Source organism: Erythrolamprus reginae, chromosome 1, assembly GCF_031021105.1.
Source record: "Erythrolamprus reginae isolate rEryReg1 chromosome 1, rEryReg1.hap1, whole genome shotgun sequence".
In the NCBI taxonomy this organism is placed as follows: domain Eukaryota; kingdom Metazoa; phylum Chordata; class Lepidosauria; order Squamata; family Dipsadidae; genus Erythrolamprus; species Erythrolamprus reginae.
In genome coordinates, this window is record NC_091950.1 from 203458029 (window position 1) to 203473867 (window position 15839).

The 15839-nt window shown below is 39.4% G+C and overlaps 1 protein-coding gene across 2 annotated transcripts in view; it reads right to left on the reverse strand.

The window, feature by feature from the left end:
• Nucleotides 1–2913: 2913 nt before the first annotated feature.
• The window catches only part of CCNYL1 (cyclin Y like 1), a 37034-nt gene continuing 24108 nt past the window's right edge, over nt 2914–15839 (reverse strand). The window contains exons 8-11 of one of the 2 annotated variants that reach the window (XR_011557312.1): nt 14384–14550; nt 8655–8817; nt 4123–4454; nt 2914–3943 (exon numbers count right to left, since the gene is read on the reverse strand). Coding sequence is in view for 1 of the 2 variants with exons in the window: in XM_070731966.1 (XP_070588067.1) it covers nt 4338–4454; nt 8655–8817; nt 14384–14550 (447 nt within the window). In the remaining variant the exon portion in view is untranslated. Of the gene's footprint in view, nt 4455–8654; nt 8818–14383; nt 14551–15839 lie in introns of both variants that reach the window. The other variant, XM_070731966.1, reaches the window with a different exon arrangement.

Consider the following 15839-nt stretch of genomic DNA (forward strand, 5'->3'; position numbering starts at 1 on the left):
GCACCTGCCCTCAGGAATAATATTCTCCAGACAGCCATTTGGGCCCCACCCTGATGTTGTTCAGAAGTCAGGGCAAAATCGGCTGTTCTCCCAGGCCCTATGGATTTTGTCTGTGTGGTCACCTGGATGCATCTGTTCTTGTGTTACTTTACTGTCCTTGCTCTTAAAACCAAAACTGCCCCAGAATCATGTGGAATCAGATAAGTCTCTAAATTGTTTCTAACTTTTTTAAAAATTATTTTAGCTAAGTACCATATTTTTGGAGTATAAGACGCACCCCCCCCCCCCAAAAGAGGGTGGAAATGTTGGTGCGTCTTATACACTGAAAACATCCATTTTTGGTGTCCCAAAGTGCGACCTCCATGTTCCATTTTTGCAAAAATGGGGTGGGCAAAGGGTCTGGGAAGCCTGCAGAGTTCCTGAGGACTGGGGGATGGCAAAAAATGCCCGCATTTTTTTTTAAAAAAACCAGGCAAAAATCGGCCCATTTGCAAAAATGGGGGCATTTTTGTCATCCCCCGGCACCCAGGTTTTTGAAATTGAGCAACTCTCAAGTGAGTTGGAATTTTGACTTATTATTGAACTCCAACTAAGTACACGTGAATGACTGCTTCAGGTTGCACTCCTATTAAATATTATCTTCATATAGAAAAATGGGCAGATTTGAATGAGCTCATTTTGAAATATGTGTGTCCATGATGGGTTCATTACTGTAAAGAATATTATGCATCGTGATGCCATCATCACGTACTTGTAGAGATGCCAACCACACTGGAATTCACTGTGAAAGTATAAACTGAAGTTACTTACAGTACAGGCAATATTCAACTTATGACCACAATTTCCATTACTAAGTAATGCAGTTATGAATTTACAACCTTGTTTTGCCATCTTTATTATATGAATTGCTGTAGTTGTTAAGTGAATCATAGGTCATTAAGTGAATCCAGCTTCCTACAATGACTTTGCTTATCAGAAGCCAGCTGGAATGGTGAACTTCAAATTGTCATTATATGGATGGCATGTAAGTCAATGACTACCGTACTTGTATAGTACTGTATACCTGTTTCTCCTCCTTTTAAGTATGTACTTCCCATTTTCAACTGAAAACACTCTAGCTTCCCTGTATTTGTCTGCTTCATAGGTTTCTCAATAATTAAGGACAGCAACATCATTTAAAAATATTCAAATTTTGTCTTCGGAGTACAGCTGTGCAGTACGTATTTGGATGTGAAAGGGAAAATTTGTTTCAAATATACTGTGGGCATGCTTGTTGTGGTTCAGCAGCTCCTTGAGGAAGCTGCTTCTTTTGCTGGGGCTTCAACGAGGTTGAAGTGTTACAAAAGTGGCAACAGAGTGGCTTTCCAATTTTCTATCCAAATACTGCATACAGTACTTCCACTTCAAAGGGAAAGAAAATGGAGTTGAGGTTCAGGAACATGTCGGTAGCTTTTAAAGAGGCAACTGGACTTTGTTTTTCTTTTAAGATATTTTGCTTCTCATCCAAGAAGCTTCTTCAGCTCTGACTGGATGGTGAGGAATAGAAGGATTTATTTTTATTTTATTTATTATTAAGAGTTGGAAAGGACCTTGTAGGTCATCTAGTCCAACCTTCCTGCCCGAGCAGATACCCTATAGCCTACACTACCCCAGACAAATGGCAGTCCAATCTCTTCTTGAAAGTTTCCAGTGTTGGAGTGTTCACAACTTCTGCTGGCAAGCCGTTCCACTGGTTGATTACTCTCATCATCAGAAAGCTCCACCTTGCTTTGAGGTTAAATCTCTCCTTAGTCAGCTTCCATCCATTGTTGCTTGTCTGGCTTTCTGGTGCCTTGGAAAATAGCCTCACCCCCTCCTCTCTGTGGCAGCCCCTCAAGTATTGGAACACTGCTATCATGTCTCCCCTAGTCCTTTTTTTCACTAGACTATCCATGCTCAGTTGCTGCAACCTCTCTTTGTATGTTTTGGTTTCCAGTCCCCTTATCATCCTGGTTGCTCTCTTCTGCACCTTCTCCAGAGTTTCAATGTCTTTCTTGTTGTGTGGTGACCAAAACTGAATGCAGTACTCTAGGTGTGGTCTGTCTACGGCACTGATTCCCAATGTGGGGCCCACGCCCCACAGGGGGGACAATTTGATTTTTAACAGGGGCAATTGGAACTTTGTTTAAACCAAGCCTTTTTAGGCTTCCTCCACAAGTAGGAGTTCACTTTTTGAATAGAAACTTATATGTCACCGGGGGAGGGGGGGGGGAGGATTTCAGAGATGTTTAGGTGGGGCATAGGCAAAAAGAGGTTGGGAACCACTGGTCTAGGGCTTTATAGAATGGTATTAGTACCTCCCCAGTGTTAAGAGTTTTAGGATTTATACTCCTTTGCTGACAGCTGGTCATTTGCATTATTTTAGAGGTTTGTTGAGGCCACCTGGAGGTTTATCTATGTCATCAGGGGTCACCTGAGTAGTACAAATGGGTGTGGAACCTTCTTGGAACGGTTGAAAGGACTGTGTTGTAGATTGGAGATAGATGATGTGTTATGGAACAGGATGAGTCTGCTGACCCTGCAGTGCTTTTGGAATCACATGAAGTTTTATTTTTGTAGAGGTACTTTTGATCTTTTTTGGTTTCTTCGCTTTACACTAAGGCTGCACTGTCTTTAATTTAGCATTAAGTCAATATATTAAAAAAACCACTCTGAAAGTTTTAGCTGAAGAATGGAAGAGTACCTATTGAAAAAAATGAAATATATCGATGAAATCTAGCAGGTGCTGCAGCACATTGTGTGAGAGGAGCAGGCCAAAGGAAAGAGGAATCCAGGATACATAGAAACAACGGCAGCTAAGTAATGGGACTCAGTGTTTTGGTGCACTTGTACCGTGAGTGGGGGAATGTAACACAAACAAAAGAACACCTTAGCTTAATTAAAATAGAGTTTATTATTAGCTTCTTTTTTAATACAAACATGACAAAGGAAAGCCACCTGAAGATGTAGCATTTATTTCAAAGTTGAATTATAATCAATACCTGATGCCACAGACGGGGGCTGGTAGATTAAAATACTGTAATGAGACTAACAATTTGAGTGCTGCTGAACACTCGAGAAGCAAGCTTGGTTCATAATTAAATAGACAAAAAGAGTCAAAACTGTAAGAAGCACTGACCAGTGGGATGCTTTAAAGTACAAACCACTTAGATATTGTGACCCAGAACTGTGAGGGCCTGTAATTGAGAATGTCTCTTCTGCCCTTAAAAAGAACAATTTTATTTATTTAAAATTTCTGTTCTTAAAAGAGCAAATTTAGGAAAAGCCGATATAATTTTACTTCAGAACAAAGATAATAAAAAAAATGCTAGGTTCTAAGGAAAAAATATTTCATTGTACGAATTGAGAACAACCGTATCTCCCTCCTCAGGACCAGTGGAATTTAAAGCTAGTTGGAAGCATATAATAAGAGCAGTTATATATTTACTGTTTGTACTGGAAGAATTTAGCTGAGTAGCTCATCACCAAGTCAACTCATTTGTTAGGGTTTTCAGGGCAATTCTATTCAGCACTTCATGAAAAGAAAGTGAATTATGAATTCTGCCTTTTCCACAGTTTGACTAGGAATATATAAGATGCACCAAAACTGACAAGAGACCCCGAACCACTTGTTTACTTACTAGCAAGTGCAGAATACCATTCCTTTGCTCCTCTCCCTACCATTTCCTTTTCTCAAATGAAGAGATTTTGTTTACCCTTAGCAGATACTACTCAACAACTTCTTGTCCCAAATTGACCACCTGGGTACCAGTAATTAGGAAAGTTTGAAGTGTGCGTACTGAAAGACCGAGAAATCTTTTGCTTGCTAATGCCACGGCATCAGTTCCAGAGTGACGTTTCGCCGTATTAGCATGAAGGTTGTTGCACTGACTTGGAAAGGCAACTGCAGTTGGGTCCTGGATTACTGAAGAGGAAAGAACATTGTGACTATTTTGTTAATGTTCAAAGTCTAAGTTTTAAAACTAGTCATTATTTAAAATGCAGAGAGCTCACAGCTATAGGCCTACATAGTAAGCAAACATCTCTGGATTGAGGAGATTAGTTTGGAGAAAAGGGAAAAAGACTCATTAAAAGTTTCTGCACCTCTGGATTTTAAAGGAGTGTTCCTCTTTGACAAGGCTCCATCTTTTCTTCCCTATGGAATTAAACTCCTCCTCCGGCTCTGAACTTCCTTGGCGTATTTGCTCACCCTGTCCTCCATGTGGAAGACACGATCACTGTTGACTGGTGAACTTGGAGTAAAGGTGTTGTTCCACTTGTAAGGATGCTGGTGCCAGTGTTGTAGTTTTCCTTCTTGATCAAGAGAGGATGGCGTTAGAACGGTGAATGCCAACTAGGTTATCAGCACTGAAGGACCGTCTCATAGCAGCTTTTGACAGGTCTTTGTATTTGTCCTCACACAGCCGGGAGATAGCCTACAAAAATGTTTGTTTTAAATGTTATTAGAGCCAGAAACATTCTGAATTGGCATAAATGCATCACCTATGTCTTCAGCAGCAAATATAATGGACTTTTAAATTAAAAAAACAACAACCGTATGCTTGTATTAACATTTCCCCCCTGCAAAAAATGATCAAATAACCAGGTTTTTGAAAATTTGAAGGGGAAGCAAACATGTAATTTAAGCCATACTCTGCTGCATGAAGAATGAGGGGAGATAGGAAGAACATCCCACTCTACATCAATGACCCATGCCTTTTTTTTTGTAAAGTACCAAAGTTATCTTAACATAGAAACATAGAAGACTGACAGCAGAAAAAGACCTTATGATCCATCTAGTCTGCCCTTATACTATTTTTTGTATTTTATCTTAGCATGGATATATGTTTATCCCAGGCATGTTTAAATTCCATTTACCAACCACGTCTGCTGGAAGTTTGTTCCAAGGATCTACTACTCTTTCAGTAAAATAATATTTTCTCATGTTGCTTTTGATCTTTCCCCCAACTAACTTCAGATTGTGTCCCCTTGTTCTTGTCTTCACTTTCCTATTAAAAACACTTCCCTCCTGAACCTTATTTAACCCTTTAACATATTTAAATGTTTCGATCATGTCCCCCCTTTTCCTTCTGTCCTCCAGACTATACAGATTGAATTAATTAAGTCTTTCCTGATATGTTTTATGCTTAAGACCTTCCACCATTCTTGTAGCCCGTCTTTGGACCCGTTCAATTTTGTCAATATCTTTTTGTAAGTGAGGTCTCCAGAATTGAACACAGTATTCCAAATGTGGTCTCACCAGCGCTCTATATAGCGGGATCACAATCTCCCTCTTCCTGCTTGTTATACCTCTAGCTATGCAGCCAAGCATCCTACTTGCTTTTCCTACCGCCCGACCACACTGCTCACCCATTTGTATGCAGCCCACAGGCCAGTCAGAAATCACTATCCCTAAATCCTTCTCTTCTGAAGTTTTTGCTGACACAGAACTGCCAATACAATACTCAGATTGAGGATTCCTTTTCCCCAAGTGCATTATTTTACATTTGGAAACATTAAACTGCAGTTTCCATTGCTTTGACCACTTATCTAGTAAAACTAAATCATTTACCATATTACAGACTCCTCCAGGAATATCAACCCTATTGCACACTTTAGAGTCATCGGCAAATAGGCAAACCTTCCCTACCAAACCTTCCCCTATGTCACTCACAAACATATTAAAAAGAATAGGATTTAGAACAGACCATTGTGGCACACCGCTTGTAACCTGTCTCTGCTCAGAATACTCGCCATTAACAATAACTCTCTGACGTCTACATTTCAGCCAGCTGCAAATCCACTGCACTATCCAGGGATTAAGTCCAATCTTCACTAATTTATCTATCAGCTCTTTATGTGGAACCGTATCAAAGGCTTTGCTGAAGTCCAGATAGGCAATATCCACAGCACCACCTTCATCCAACACCTTTGTGACATGGTCAAAGAAATCAATTAGATTAGTCTGACATGATTTGCCTTCAGTAAAGCCATGCTGATTTGGGTCCAATAAGTTGGGTTTTTTTAGGTGCTGATTTATCCTCTTTTTGAGTAGAGTCTCCATCATTTTAACTATAACTGATGTCAAGCTAACTGGTCTGTAGTTACCAGCTTCTTCTTGTGGATAGGCACAACACTGGCCATTCTCCAATCCTCAGGAACATCTCCTGTTAACAGGGATTGGTTAAACAAATCAGTCAGGGGGGTAGCAATGACAAATCTGAGTTCTATAAGAACTCTGGGGTGGATGCCATCTGGACCCATTGCCTTATTTATCTTTAATTGTTCAAGTTCTTCTAAGACATCGGCTTCTAAGATCACTGGAGCTGAATCCGTACAGCTGGAAGCAATGTTATATCCATCTATAATATTATATTATAAGGTGTCTTTTGAGAAAACTGAACAGAAATAGCTATTGAAATGGTCAGCAATCTCCTTATTCCCATCAATGCATGTATTATTCCCGGTACTAAGCTTCGTGATGCTGCAGTTTTTCTTCTTCCTATCACTAATATATCTGAAGAAGGTTTTATCCACCTTCTTTACATATTTGGCAATTTCTTCCTCTTTTGAGGCTTTAGCAGCATATATTATCTGTTTCGCCTCCTTCTGTCTCATTTTATACATCTCTCTATCAGCTATACTTCCAGACTCTTTATACCTCCTATAGGCAGCCTTTTTTTCATTGACTATAGCCCTTACATCATTGCTAAACCATAGCGGTTTCTTCTTCCTTTTACCTTTAGTTATTTGCCTTACATTGCTTTTAAGATGGCCTTTTTAAATACAGTCCACTGGGTGCTTGCTCCTGCCATTTTATCCCTCCCCTTTATAATTCATTATTTAAATATTCCCCCATTTTATTGAAATTTGTTTTTCTGAAATCCAATACTTTGGTTGCAGTATAGGATTGCTCACAATCAGTTTTTACACCAAACCACAAACATAGATGGTCACTGCAACCTCAACTTTCTCCCACCTTAACCTCTAAAACCCAATTCCCATTCGTAAAGACTAAATCTAGAATATTCTCCCCCCTAGTTGGTGTCTTAACCAGCTGTGCCAGAGCTGCTCCTGTAAAGGCCTCTACTATATTCTTACTTTTGCATGTAATGGCACTGGAGATATTCCAGTCAACATCAGGCATGTTGAAATCACCCATAACCACAATAACTCCCTTTACTGACATTTGGGTAATTTCATCCACCATCTTGTTGTCATATTCCTCAGATTGCCCTGGAGGCCTATAGATCACCCCAATTCTAATGACAGAACCTTCTTTATTTTGCATGCAAACCAAGAGAGTCTCCAGATCTTTACATGTATTTTGAATTAGTGTTGTTTTTAGACTTTCCTTAACATAAATGGCTACTCCACCTCCCCTTCTCTCTATTCTATCCTTCCTATGCAGTGTATATCCTGGTATGGATATTTATCATTCATTAGAATCCTTAAACCATGTCTCAAGTTATGGCAACCAGATCCAAATTATCTCTAGATATTATGGCCATTAACTCAAAGAGCTTGTTGCTCAAGCTTTGAGCATTCGTGCACATTGCCTGAAGAACATTGTTTTCATTATTAGCTTGCCCCTTATAATCAATAACACAGAGAAATACTCAAGTAGACACATCAGTCATTAGAATTTCTAAGATACTTTCATACTGACTTAAGCATCAACATGGACACTTGAAGGGACTCTTATTCATGTCACACCAAAAATACATTTTACAAAAACAGTCAGAGTTACCCACAGTTCTCCTACCATTACTATCTGAACTGCAGTTGGGAATTTTCCACTACCTTTCCACTCTTGTGGCCATGTGTTTTTCCCCCAGGCTGTCCTCAAAGCTTTAAAATAGGGGGCTAATTCACCGGCCATCAGACTGGTGAGGGTAGGGACCAGCTGGGTGGGCGTAGCTAGGTCATGTGAATAGGTGGCCATGGCCAATTCAACAGTCCATTAAACAATGCACACAAATTAAACTTTGTTTTGCTCCTGGGGGTATTTTATTTGCTTTTGTTTGTATGTTGCTCTTTTGGTTGACTTTCCCTTTTACTAGATCATTTTTTCAGTTGTTTAAGAGTCTAGTGGTGGATTTCAGGAAATTCAGTTTTGTAGCAATTCTTCTCAGCCCCAAGGAGCTTACAATCAACAAACCTCTCTGTCTCTCTCCCTCTGTCTATCTCTCTTATCTTCTGGAGGCCAATAATGACTCTTTTTTTGGCCTCCCAGGATTTCTGTGCATCCTGTTTTTCACCTTCCCTGCCTCCAGAATGTTTCTTCAGGCTACAAACGGGCTAAACTGGCCCTGTTTGGGGCCAAAAACGGATCCATTTTTGGCCTCCTGGGGTGTCTATATACCTGCTTTTCACCTCCAGAAGGTCTCTGCAGGCCAAAATTGTTGGCCTTATATTCCAGTTCAAGCCCATGGGGCTCATTAAAGTAGTCTTGTGCTTGGCCAAAGGGTGGGGGTAGGTGGGGCGACATGGGCAGGGCAGCCTCGTGGTCCTGCGTGGGCCGGATTAATGGATTCGGTGGACGTATGCAGCCCACAGGCCATAGTTTGTGGATCCTTGCAGTAAAGTAATCAACAGCCACAAAATCCGCAGCTATACAAGTATCACAGTATTACCTCTAGTTTCTGTGCTCGCTCTTTACTAAGGGGCTCCAGCAGAAAGCACAGGTTGTTGTCATCTGCTAAGGAGCGCAAGTCAAAGTAGTATTTGGCATAAACACTGGCAGGAACATTGATATTGAACTGCAGCAGCTCCAAAAAGTGTCTTTCCATCTCATTCCTGAAACAAAAGTGGATGACAGAAACAGAAACAGGTTCAGCTGGAGGCAAAAGAAAGCACCCACCTGGCCTTTGGTAAAAAATGCTGATGTAGAGCCAAAACATTTTTAAAGGAATAGAATTAATGTTTTAATACAGTTAGAGGCAGGCTGCTATTTGAATTCTGGTATTTTCAGCTCATGAAAAAGATTACATTCTGCCGCATACTCACTCTGCTGATGCGGACACCCTTTTCTTTATTAAGAGTTCCATAAGCCCAGCTTTACACAATTCATACTGCATTCTTATTCTTACAAGACCCTGCACTATAGTTATCAGATGAAAAGAATGATGCGTGCTGTTGATTAGCTCTGAAGAACTTGCAGGCATTTTCACCAGATTCATAACAGGAAGCGGGTATGCTGAAGTAGGAGAAGGCCAACAAAAGAAGTAGGCGTATCACCACGGCAACAAATGCATCTCTGAAGAGCTGCTGCTATTATATTGGTGTAAAAAGCCTCTTGAAGCAACATGGATTCATCTCCATCAATAAATAAATAAATAAATAAATAAATAAATAAATAAATAAATAAATAAGCAAGCAAGCAAGCAAGCAAGCAAGCAAGCAAGCAAGCAAGCAAGCAGGCAAAGGAGTTTTCTGTCCTGAAACTCCTAAAAACTTATCAACCTTAGCTGGCAAGGGGAATATTTTTAATGGTGCTAATTTTGACAAAATCCATTCTATATACAGTATTCATATCTGCAGGTCAGTACTTCAAAACAGAACCCCTAAGACATAACTGACTCTACTCAAATTCATACATTATTTTTAAAAAGAACAGTAGATAATACTGGTTGTCTTGGACTTATAATGACAATTTGGCCTGCTATTTCTGTTTCTAAGTGAAACAGTTGAAAAACTCAACTGCGCTGTTCATTAACGGCAATCCCAGTTACAGTCATCGTTAACCAAAACCCATGGTCATTAGGTCAGGCAACTTCTTACCAACTTCCCACTACCATAAAACAGAACAACAAGTTAGAAAATTGCAAATCCCAGGCCAGCAAGCAGGTAAGTGGCTCAATGAAGGAGGGAGCAGGATGGCAGGAGGGAGGGATCTACGACAGCACGGCCAACTTGCCATGGGCAACTCGCTGCCGTGCAAGAATTACACTAATACCGAAGAAATGGTGGGATCATTAAAGGATGGATGCAAAAGGAGGGACAAAAGGAAATATGAATCACAAAAATCTAATTTTTTAAAATTTATTTTGCTGTTCTATTTGAAAAAACTCCCTAATCTTATGTTCCCGGGTCTATTTGACCCGGACTGCAAATTGATCATTTTAGGTACTTATATTTGGTCTTTTTGAAAGCTTTTTTCACCTGGAAACAAGTTTGAACATTTCTTCACCAAACTTGGAAACAAGTTTGAACATTCCACACAATGGAATGAAAATTGAACTGAAAACATTAATCCTTATTGGTTTATTTTGCACATAAATGTGCCTCCCCCCCCCATGTTTGTGAATTTTTTTAGGTTTATTGATAATTTTGCCTGCAAAATGCATTCTATTTTACTAAAGTTGGTGTGGGATTGGTAGTTTGAACATTTCTGCACATAATGATATGAAAATTGAACTGGAAAAATTGATGCATATTCATTTATTTTGCAAATAAAAGTCTCTCCCCGCCTATTTTAATTGATATAAAAATTATGCTGTTAATTTCAAACTTACATACAGTAATACCTCATGATACGAACTTAATTGGTGCAAGGAGGAGGTTCGTAAGACGAAAGGTTTGTAAGACGAAACATTGTTTCCCATAGGAAACAATGTAAAGTCAATTAATCCGTGCAACCAAACCCCCCCCCCGCAAAAAAAACGGCTTTCGGTGACTGCTGGGAAGCCACGTGGCTGTTTTAAAAGGTGACAGCCAGCCTGGGGGGCTTCCCAGCCCCCCCCGAACCCGGGTTCGGGGGGGTGCTGGGAAGCCCCCCAGGCCGACTGCGACCTTTTAAAACAGCCGTGTGGCTTCCCAGCTGTCTCCTGAAGCCGAACGCCAAAGCCGAACTTCCGCGTTCGGCTTCGGGAGACAGCTGGGAAGCCGCGCGGCTGTTTTAAAAGGTCGCAGCCGGCCTGGGGGGCTTCCCAGCAATCTCCCGAACCGAACCCGGGGTTCAGAAAAATTTTGCCTCTTCTTACGAACTTTGTTCGAGTTAAAAACCACGTTCGGGAGGCTTCTGGGAAGCCCCGCTGCCCGGCTGTCACCTTTTAAAACAGCCGCGCGGCTTCCTAGCAGTCTCTGAACGCCGGTTCGTAACTCGAAAAAAGTTCGTAAGAAGAGGCAAAATTTTTCTGAACCCCGGGTTCGTATCACGAGTTGTTCGCAAGACGAGGGGTTCGCATCTTGAGGTACCACTGTACTTGGTTTTAGTAAAATGGATTTCTTTCATAAGACTAGTTGTCTAGCTACAATATGCTTGCTTTTCAAAAGGATATTCCAAATATTTCTAGCCAAATATATATAAAAAGTGAAAATAATGGCACGCAGCAAGACCGGGGGGGGGGGGGTTTGGCCCGTTTGTGGCAAAAATAAACCAATAAGAATCATTTTTTTCAGTTCATTTCTATTTTTCTTATGTTTAGGATTGTTCAATTTAGTATATCAAAACTTTTGGGGGAATATTCCTTAGAGATTTGTAGCCTAAAAAAATATAAATTGACAAAAAATTCAGAAAGCATGGGGGGAGGGGTTTTTGATCAAAACAAAAATATAAGCCTCAATTTTTTCAGTTCAATTTTCATATCATTATGTTCATAAATGTTCAAACTAGTTTTCCAGTGGAAAAAGTTTTCAAAAAGACCAAATTCAAGTACCTAAAAAAATCATTTTGGTCCGGGTCTATATGACTCGAACAGAGTAAACGTGACTTTTTTGTTTTCCCCAGAAAAAAATTAGCCCCCACCCCCACAAATATTTTATGATGATCAGCATTGTTAAATTGAGTAAATGAATGCCTAAGATTTTAAAGAATATTTTGGATTTGGAGCATAAAAAAATAAAAAGTGAAAATGGTTGCAAGCAGCCAGGGGGGGGGGGCTTATTTCTGATTTTAAAAAAACAATAAGAATCATTTCTTTCAGTTCATTTATATTTTTGTTATATTCAGAAATGTTCAAACTACCAATCCCACATCAACTTTAGTAAAATTGAACACATTTTGCAAGCAAAACTATCCATAAATTGAAAAATATTTCACAAAAACGGGGGGGGGGGAACGCATTCTATCAGCATAACATTCTATCAGCAAAATAAACCAATAAGAATTACTTTTTTCATTTCAATTTTCATATCATTGTGTGCAGAAATGTTCAGACTACTTTCCAAGTGAAAAAAGTATTCAAATTGACCAAACATAAGCACTTCAAATGAAGAGTTTTCGGTCCGGGTCAAGGGTGACCCGGGAACAGAAGAAGTGTGACTTTTTTTTTCCAGCAAGAAAGAAACCCCCCACCCCCCAAAAAAAATTCTCATAGAGAGAACCCCTGAAATGATGAAAAGTCATGAAATTTCAAGTTTCAGATATGCAGGGAAATTTTTTTACAGGGGACTCAAACTTGGCTTCGGGTCACATACGACCCGAACAGAACAGCAGGGTTTTTTAAATACTTGAATTGTTATATTGTCCCATGGTGAGCTGGCCGTGGTGACTTGTCCCATTCCGCGAGGGAGCGTAGGAAAAAGCAGACAAGGGGAAAGCAGGGAGTGTGTGTGAGATGGTGCCATGGGGTGCATAATAGGCATGTTGTGGGTAGGCTTGGGTGCATGAAGGTGCAAGAGAAAGCCATTATCTATCAGCTCAGACAATGGAGCTAAATCTCAAACCCACAGAATTCACAATTTGAAGCCCTGGATATATCAAAATATCCCTTTCTGGGTGAGAAATAGAAGCTTTGTGTGGTTTGCTTTTAGAAGATGGACTGCAGTCCCATTAAATCTACTGCCAGAATTAATTTCCTGTTCATACAGTCATAAAGCTTATAGAAATGCAAATCAGATGATGTTTTGATGATCATCTCATCAGGACTTCATTTATCCCTTTTGTTCAAGACTTGCTAATACATTTTAATTGTGAAAAAATACAATAGTTTTGTCAGATTAACAACTCTATTAATAGGTTTAAAGCCGAGGGAAACAAGAAAGGCCCTTGTTCTATTCCTATGACGTGCAATTCAAGAATGGTAGGCTCCCTTTTTACACACACACCCGTAATCTACAAAATTAGCAATTAACTAAATGTATTCCTCTCCATTCTTATTAAGATGGCCCCTTAAAAATCAATATTTAAGAGACATATACCGTGTTTTCCTCAAAACAAGACCCAGAATCAGAAATAATGTACAAGGAAAGTTCTGATGTATAATTTTGTTAGTTAAGTTATAACTTTTTCACCCCCAAATCTCCCCCCACCTTCAAATACTTATTTCCCAATCCTTCCACCAATATGTCTTCCTCGCTTGCATACTATCATAATATGTCACACACATTTATTGTCTAGTGTACGTGACAATGTGTATATGTATATATGAAAAATATATTTTTCTGAGAAGTGATGCAAAAGTACACCAGCCCAACCTCTAGTACATTATTGCAGAGGTCCCCAACCTCTGGACTGCATCTAGCAATCCTGGCTATTTTCCCAATATTTGGAAGTATTAAGATGAAGGCCACTTCCATTTATGTTCTTAAATCCATCTCCTAAGAAACCTTTTTGAAAAACCCAAACAAAAATCCCTTCCTTCCAAGGATAGAGTCACTTCTAAAAAGTCAGGAGGCAAAATTCTAGCAATAACCTCCCAAATAGGCTTTCCCTGTGGTAGATCTTATTTGAGATTCTATCATGCTCCTTCTTTTGACCCTTGTTTTAAAAAACAAAACACTAGATTATTATTATAGAGCCGGGTGGCACAGCAGGTAGAATGCTGTACTGCAGGCCATTGGAGCTGACTGCTAGATCTGTAGGTCAGCGGTTCAAATCTCATCACCGGCTCAAGGTTGACTCAGCCTTCCATCCTTCCGAGGTGGGTAAAATGAAGACCCGGATTGTGGGGGCAATATGCTGGCTCTGTTAAAAAGTGCTATTGCTAACATGTTGTAAGCTGCCCTGAGTCTAAGGAGAAGGGCGGCATAAAAATCAATCAAAATAAAATAAAATATAAAATGAAATGAAATAAAATAAAAAAATTTGGGAGTATAATGAATTCCCTATTTCCTTTTACCAAGCAATATTTTAAAATCATTTTATTATATTACCTTTACATTTTCTTTTTGTCAATTAGCAAAGGCATAAACATGAAGAAAACATGTTATAAAAATGATGATGAGAGAAATAAGAAGCAGAGCAAATCATGATGAATGGATTTTGCAGATGTTCAAGAAGTAAACTTTACTAAACTACTTTTAGAATGCATTATCTATGCAGCATAGTTGGATAAAATATTTTATATAAAGATAAATAATTAAAAAGATACAATCTGTATAAGACACAGACAAGCAATTTCAACAAAATTTGTTAGCTTACATGTCTTCCACCGTAATATCCTTCAGGATTTGGCAGTAATCCACATTCCAAACAGCTTGATCATCCCACACTTTAGAAGCCAGCAGTATAGCACCTAGGACTATTCTCTTCCAGTTGCTTGGACAGATGTCAATCTCTGCATAGGTCAAGAGTCTTTCTAAGTAAACCTGAAAATAAAGAACATTTACACATTTACAATGATTCATACTTTCTAGCTTCTTACATTGCCTCTTAACCGGAAGTCTGTTGCAACCTATGGATATAAGGAGTGGTTCTTATACTTTCTATGTAGATGACACAGACAAGGAAAAATCTTAAAACTGCATTTTTCAATATTGTGTGCCTGCATGGGAGGGGGTGGGGGCGCCATGGTTCCCACCTCATTTCAAATATACACTGTAAGTGAGCAGTTCAGCTCTATGGCAGATCTGACCTAGCTTTTTGCAGCAGCTTCATGGGTTGGGAAAGATAGGGAAAAGTGTCAAAAGAAAAAGAAAGTGGACACCAACATGCTGCTTAGACTTCCCTTTGCCACTGCACATTGTTATTCTTTACTGATATTTCCAATATTCCTTCTAAGGAAAAGTGACTCACCTGAAATTCTAACCCATATGCACCAGAAATTTAAGTTTAAGATTAAACAGCACACATAAGGAACTTCATTCTAGACAGAAAATTGTGTTTCAATTGTCTTTAAATGAACAAATGCTCTTTTTAAAGATGCCAAGAGGAATTACTTCAGCACCCGGCCAACTCTCTGTGTTCATTAATTAAAGCAGGACAGACCTTTTTAATACTTAGATAAACCTTCACAGATCCCAGGGTAGGTGGTCAGATTCGGAAACTGACAAGCAGTCTAGAAGAAACCAGTGTTCAACCATTTCTGTACTGTGGTCAAGAAAATGTAGAGGGACACCCATACTTGCCAGGAATGAAGTTCAAATCAAAGAAGACTTATGTGGCTGAGTATTAGTGCTCTCTGCTTGGGTGCTGTCAGTTCCCTGATTCACTGTATATTCTGTCTGTCCAAGATTTTAGACTCCAGTTGGAGTTCAGATTATGATGTTTGCTGTTCCACTGAAAGGGGAAGATGATGAACAAACAGAATGTGTGACACTCAACCAGGCTCATAGGAAGTTACTCTCCCGAGACTTTCCTGTGGACATTTTTACGTTGCTAAAAGTTTTCCCCATTTCTAAAAGATAATTTTTATTTAATTATATAGTTTTTTCTTCCTTAAAATTAAATCTGAAGTGTAAGAGATTCGAACAAATACCAACTAGGAAGGAACATGTTTTTGCCCTGTTTATGAGACAAAAACACACACTCCCAAATGAAAAGCCCGCAACTTCCACAAGCACTTTTATGACACTAAGACATGTTAAGAAGTCTCCCTTTTTATCACCTTTTGCCTGCTACCAAATTTTGCTGTTTTGTTGATAAAACAGTGCCAACT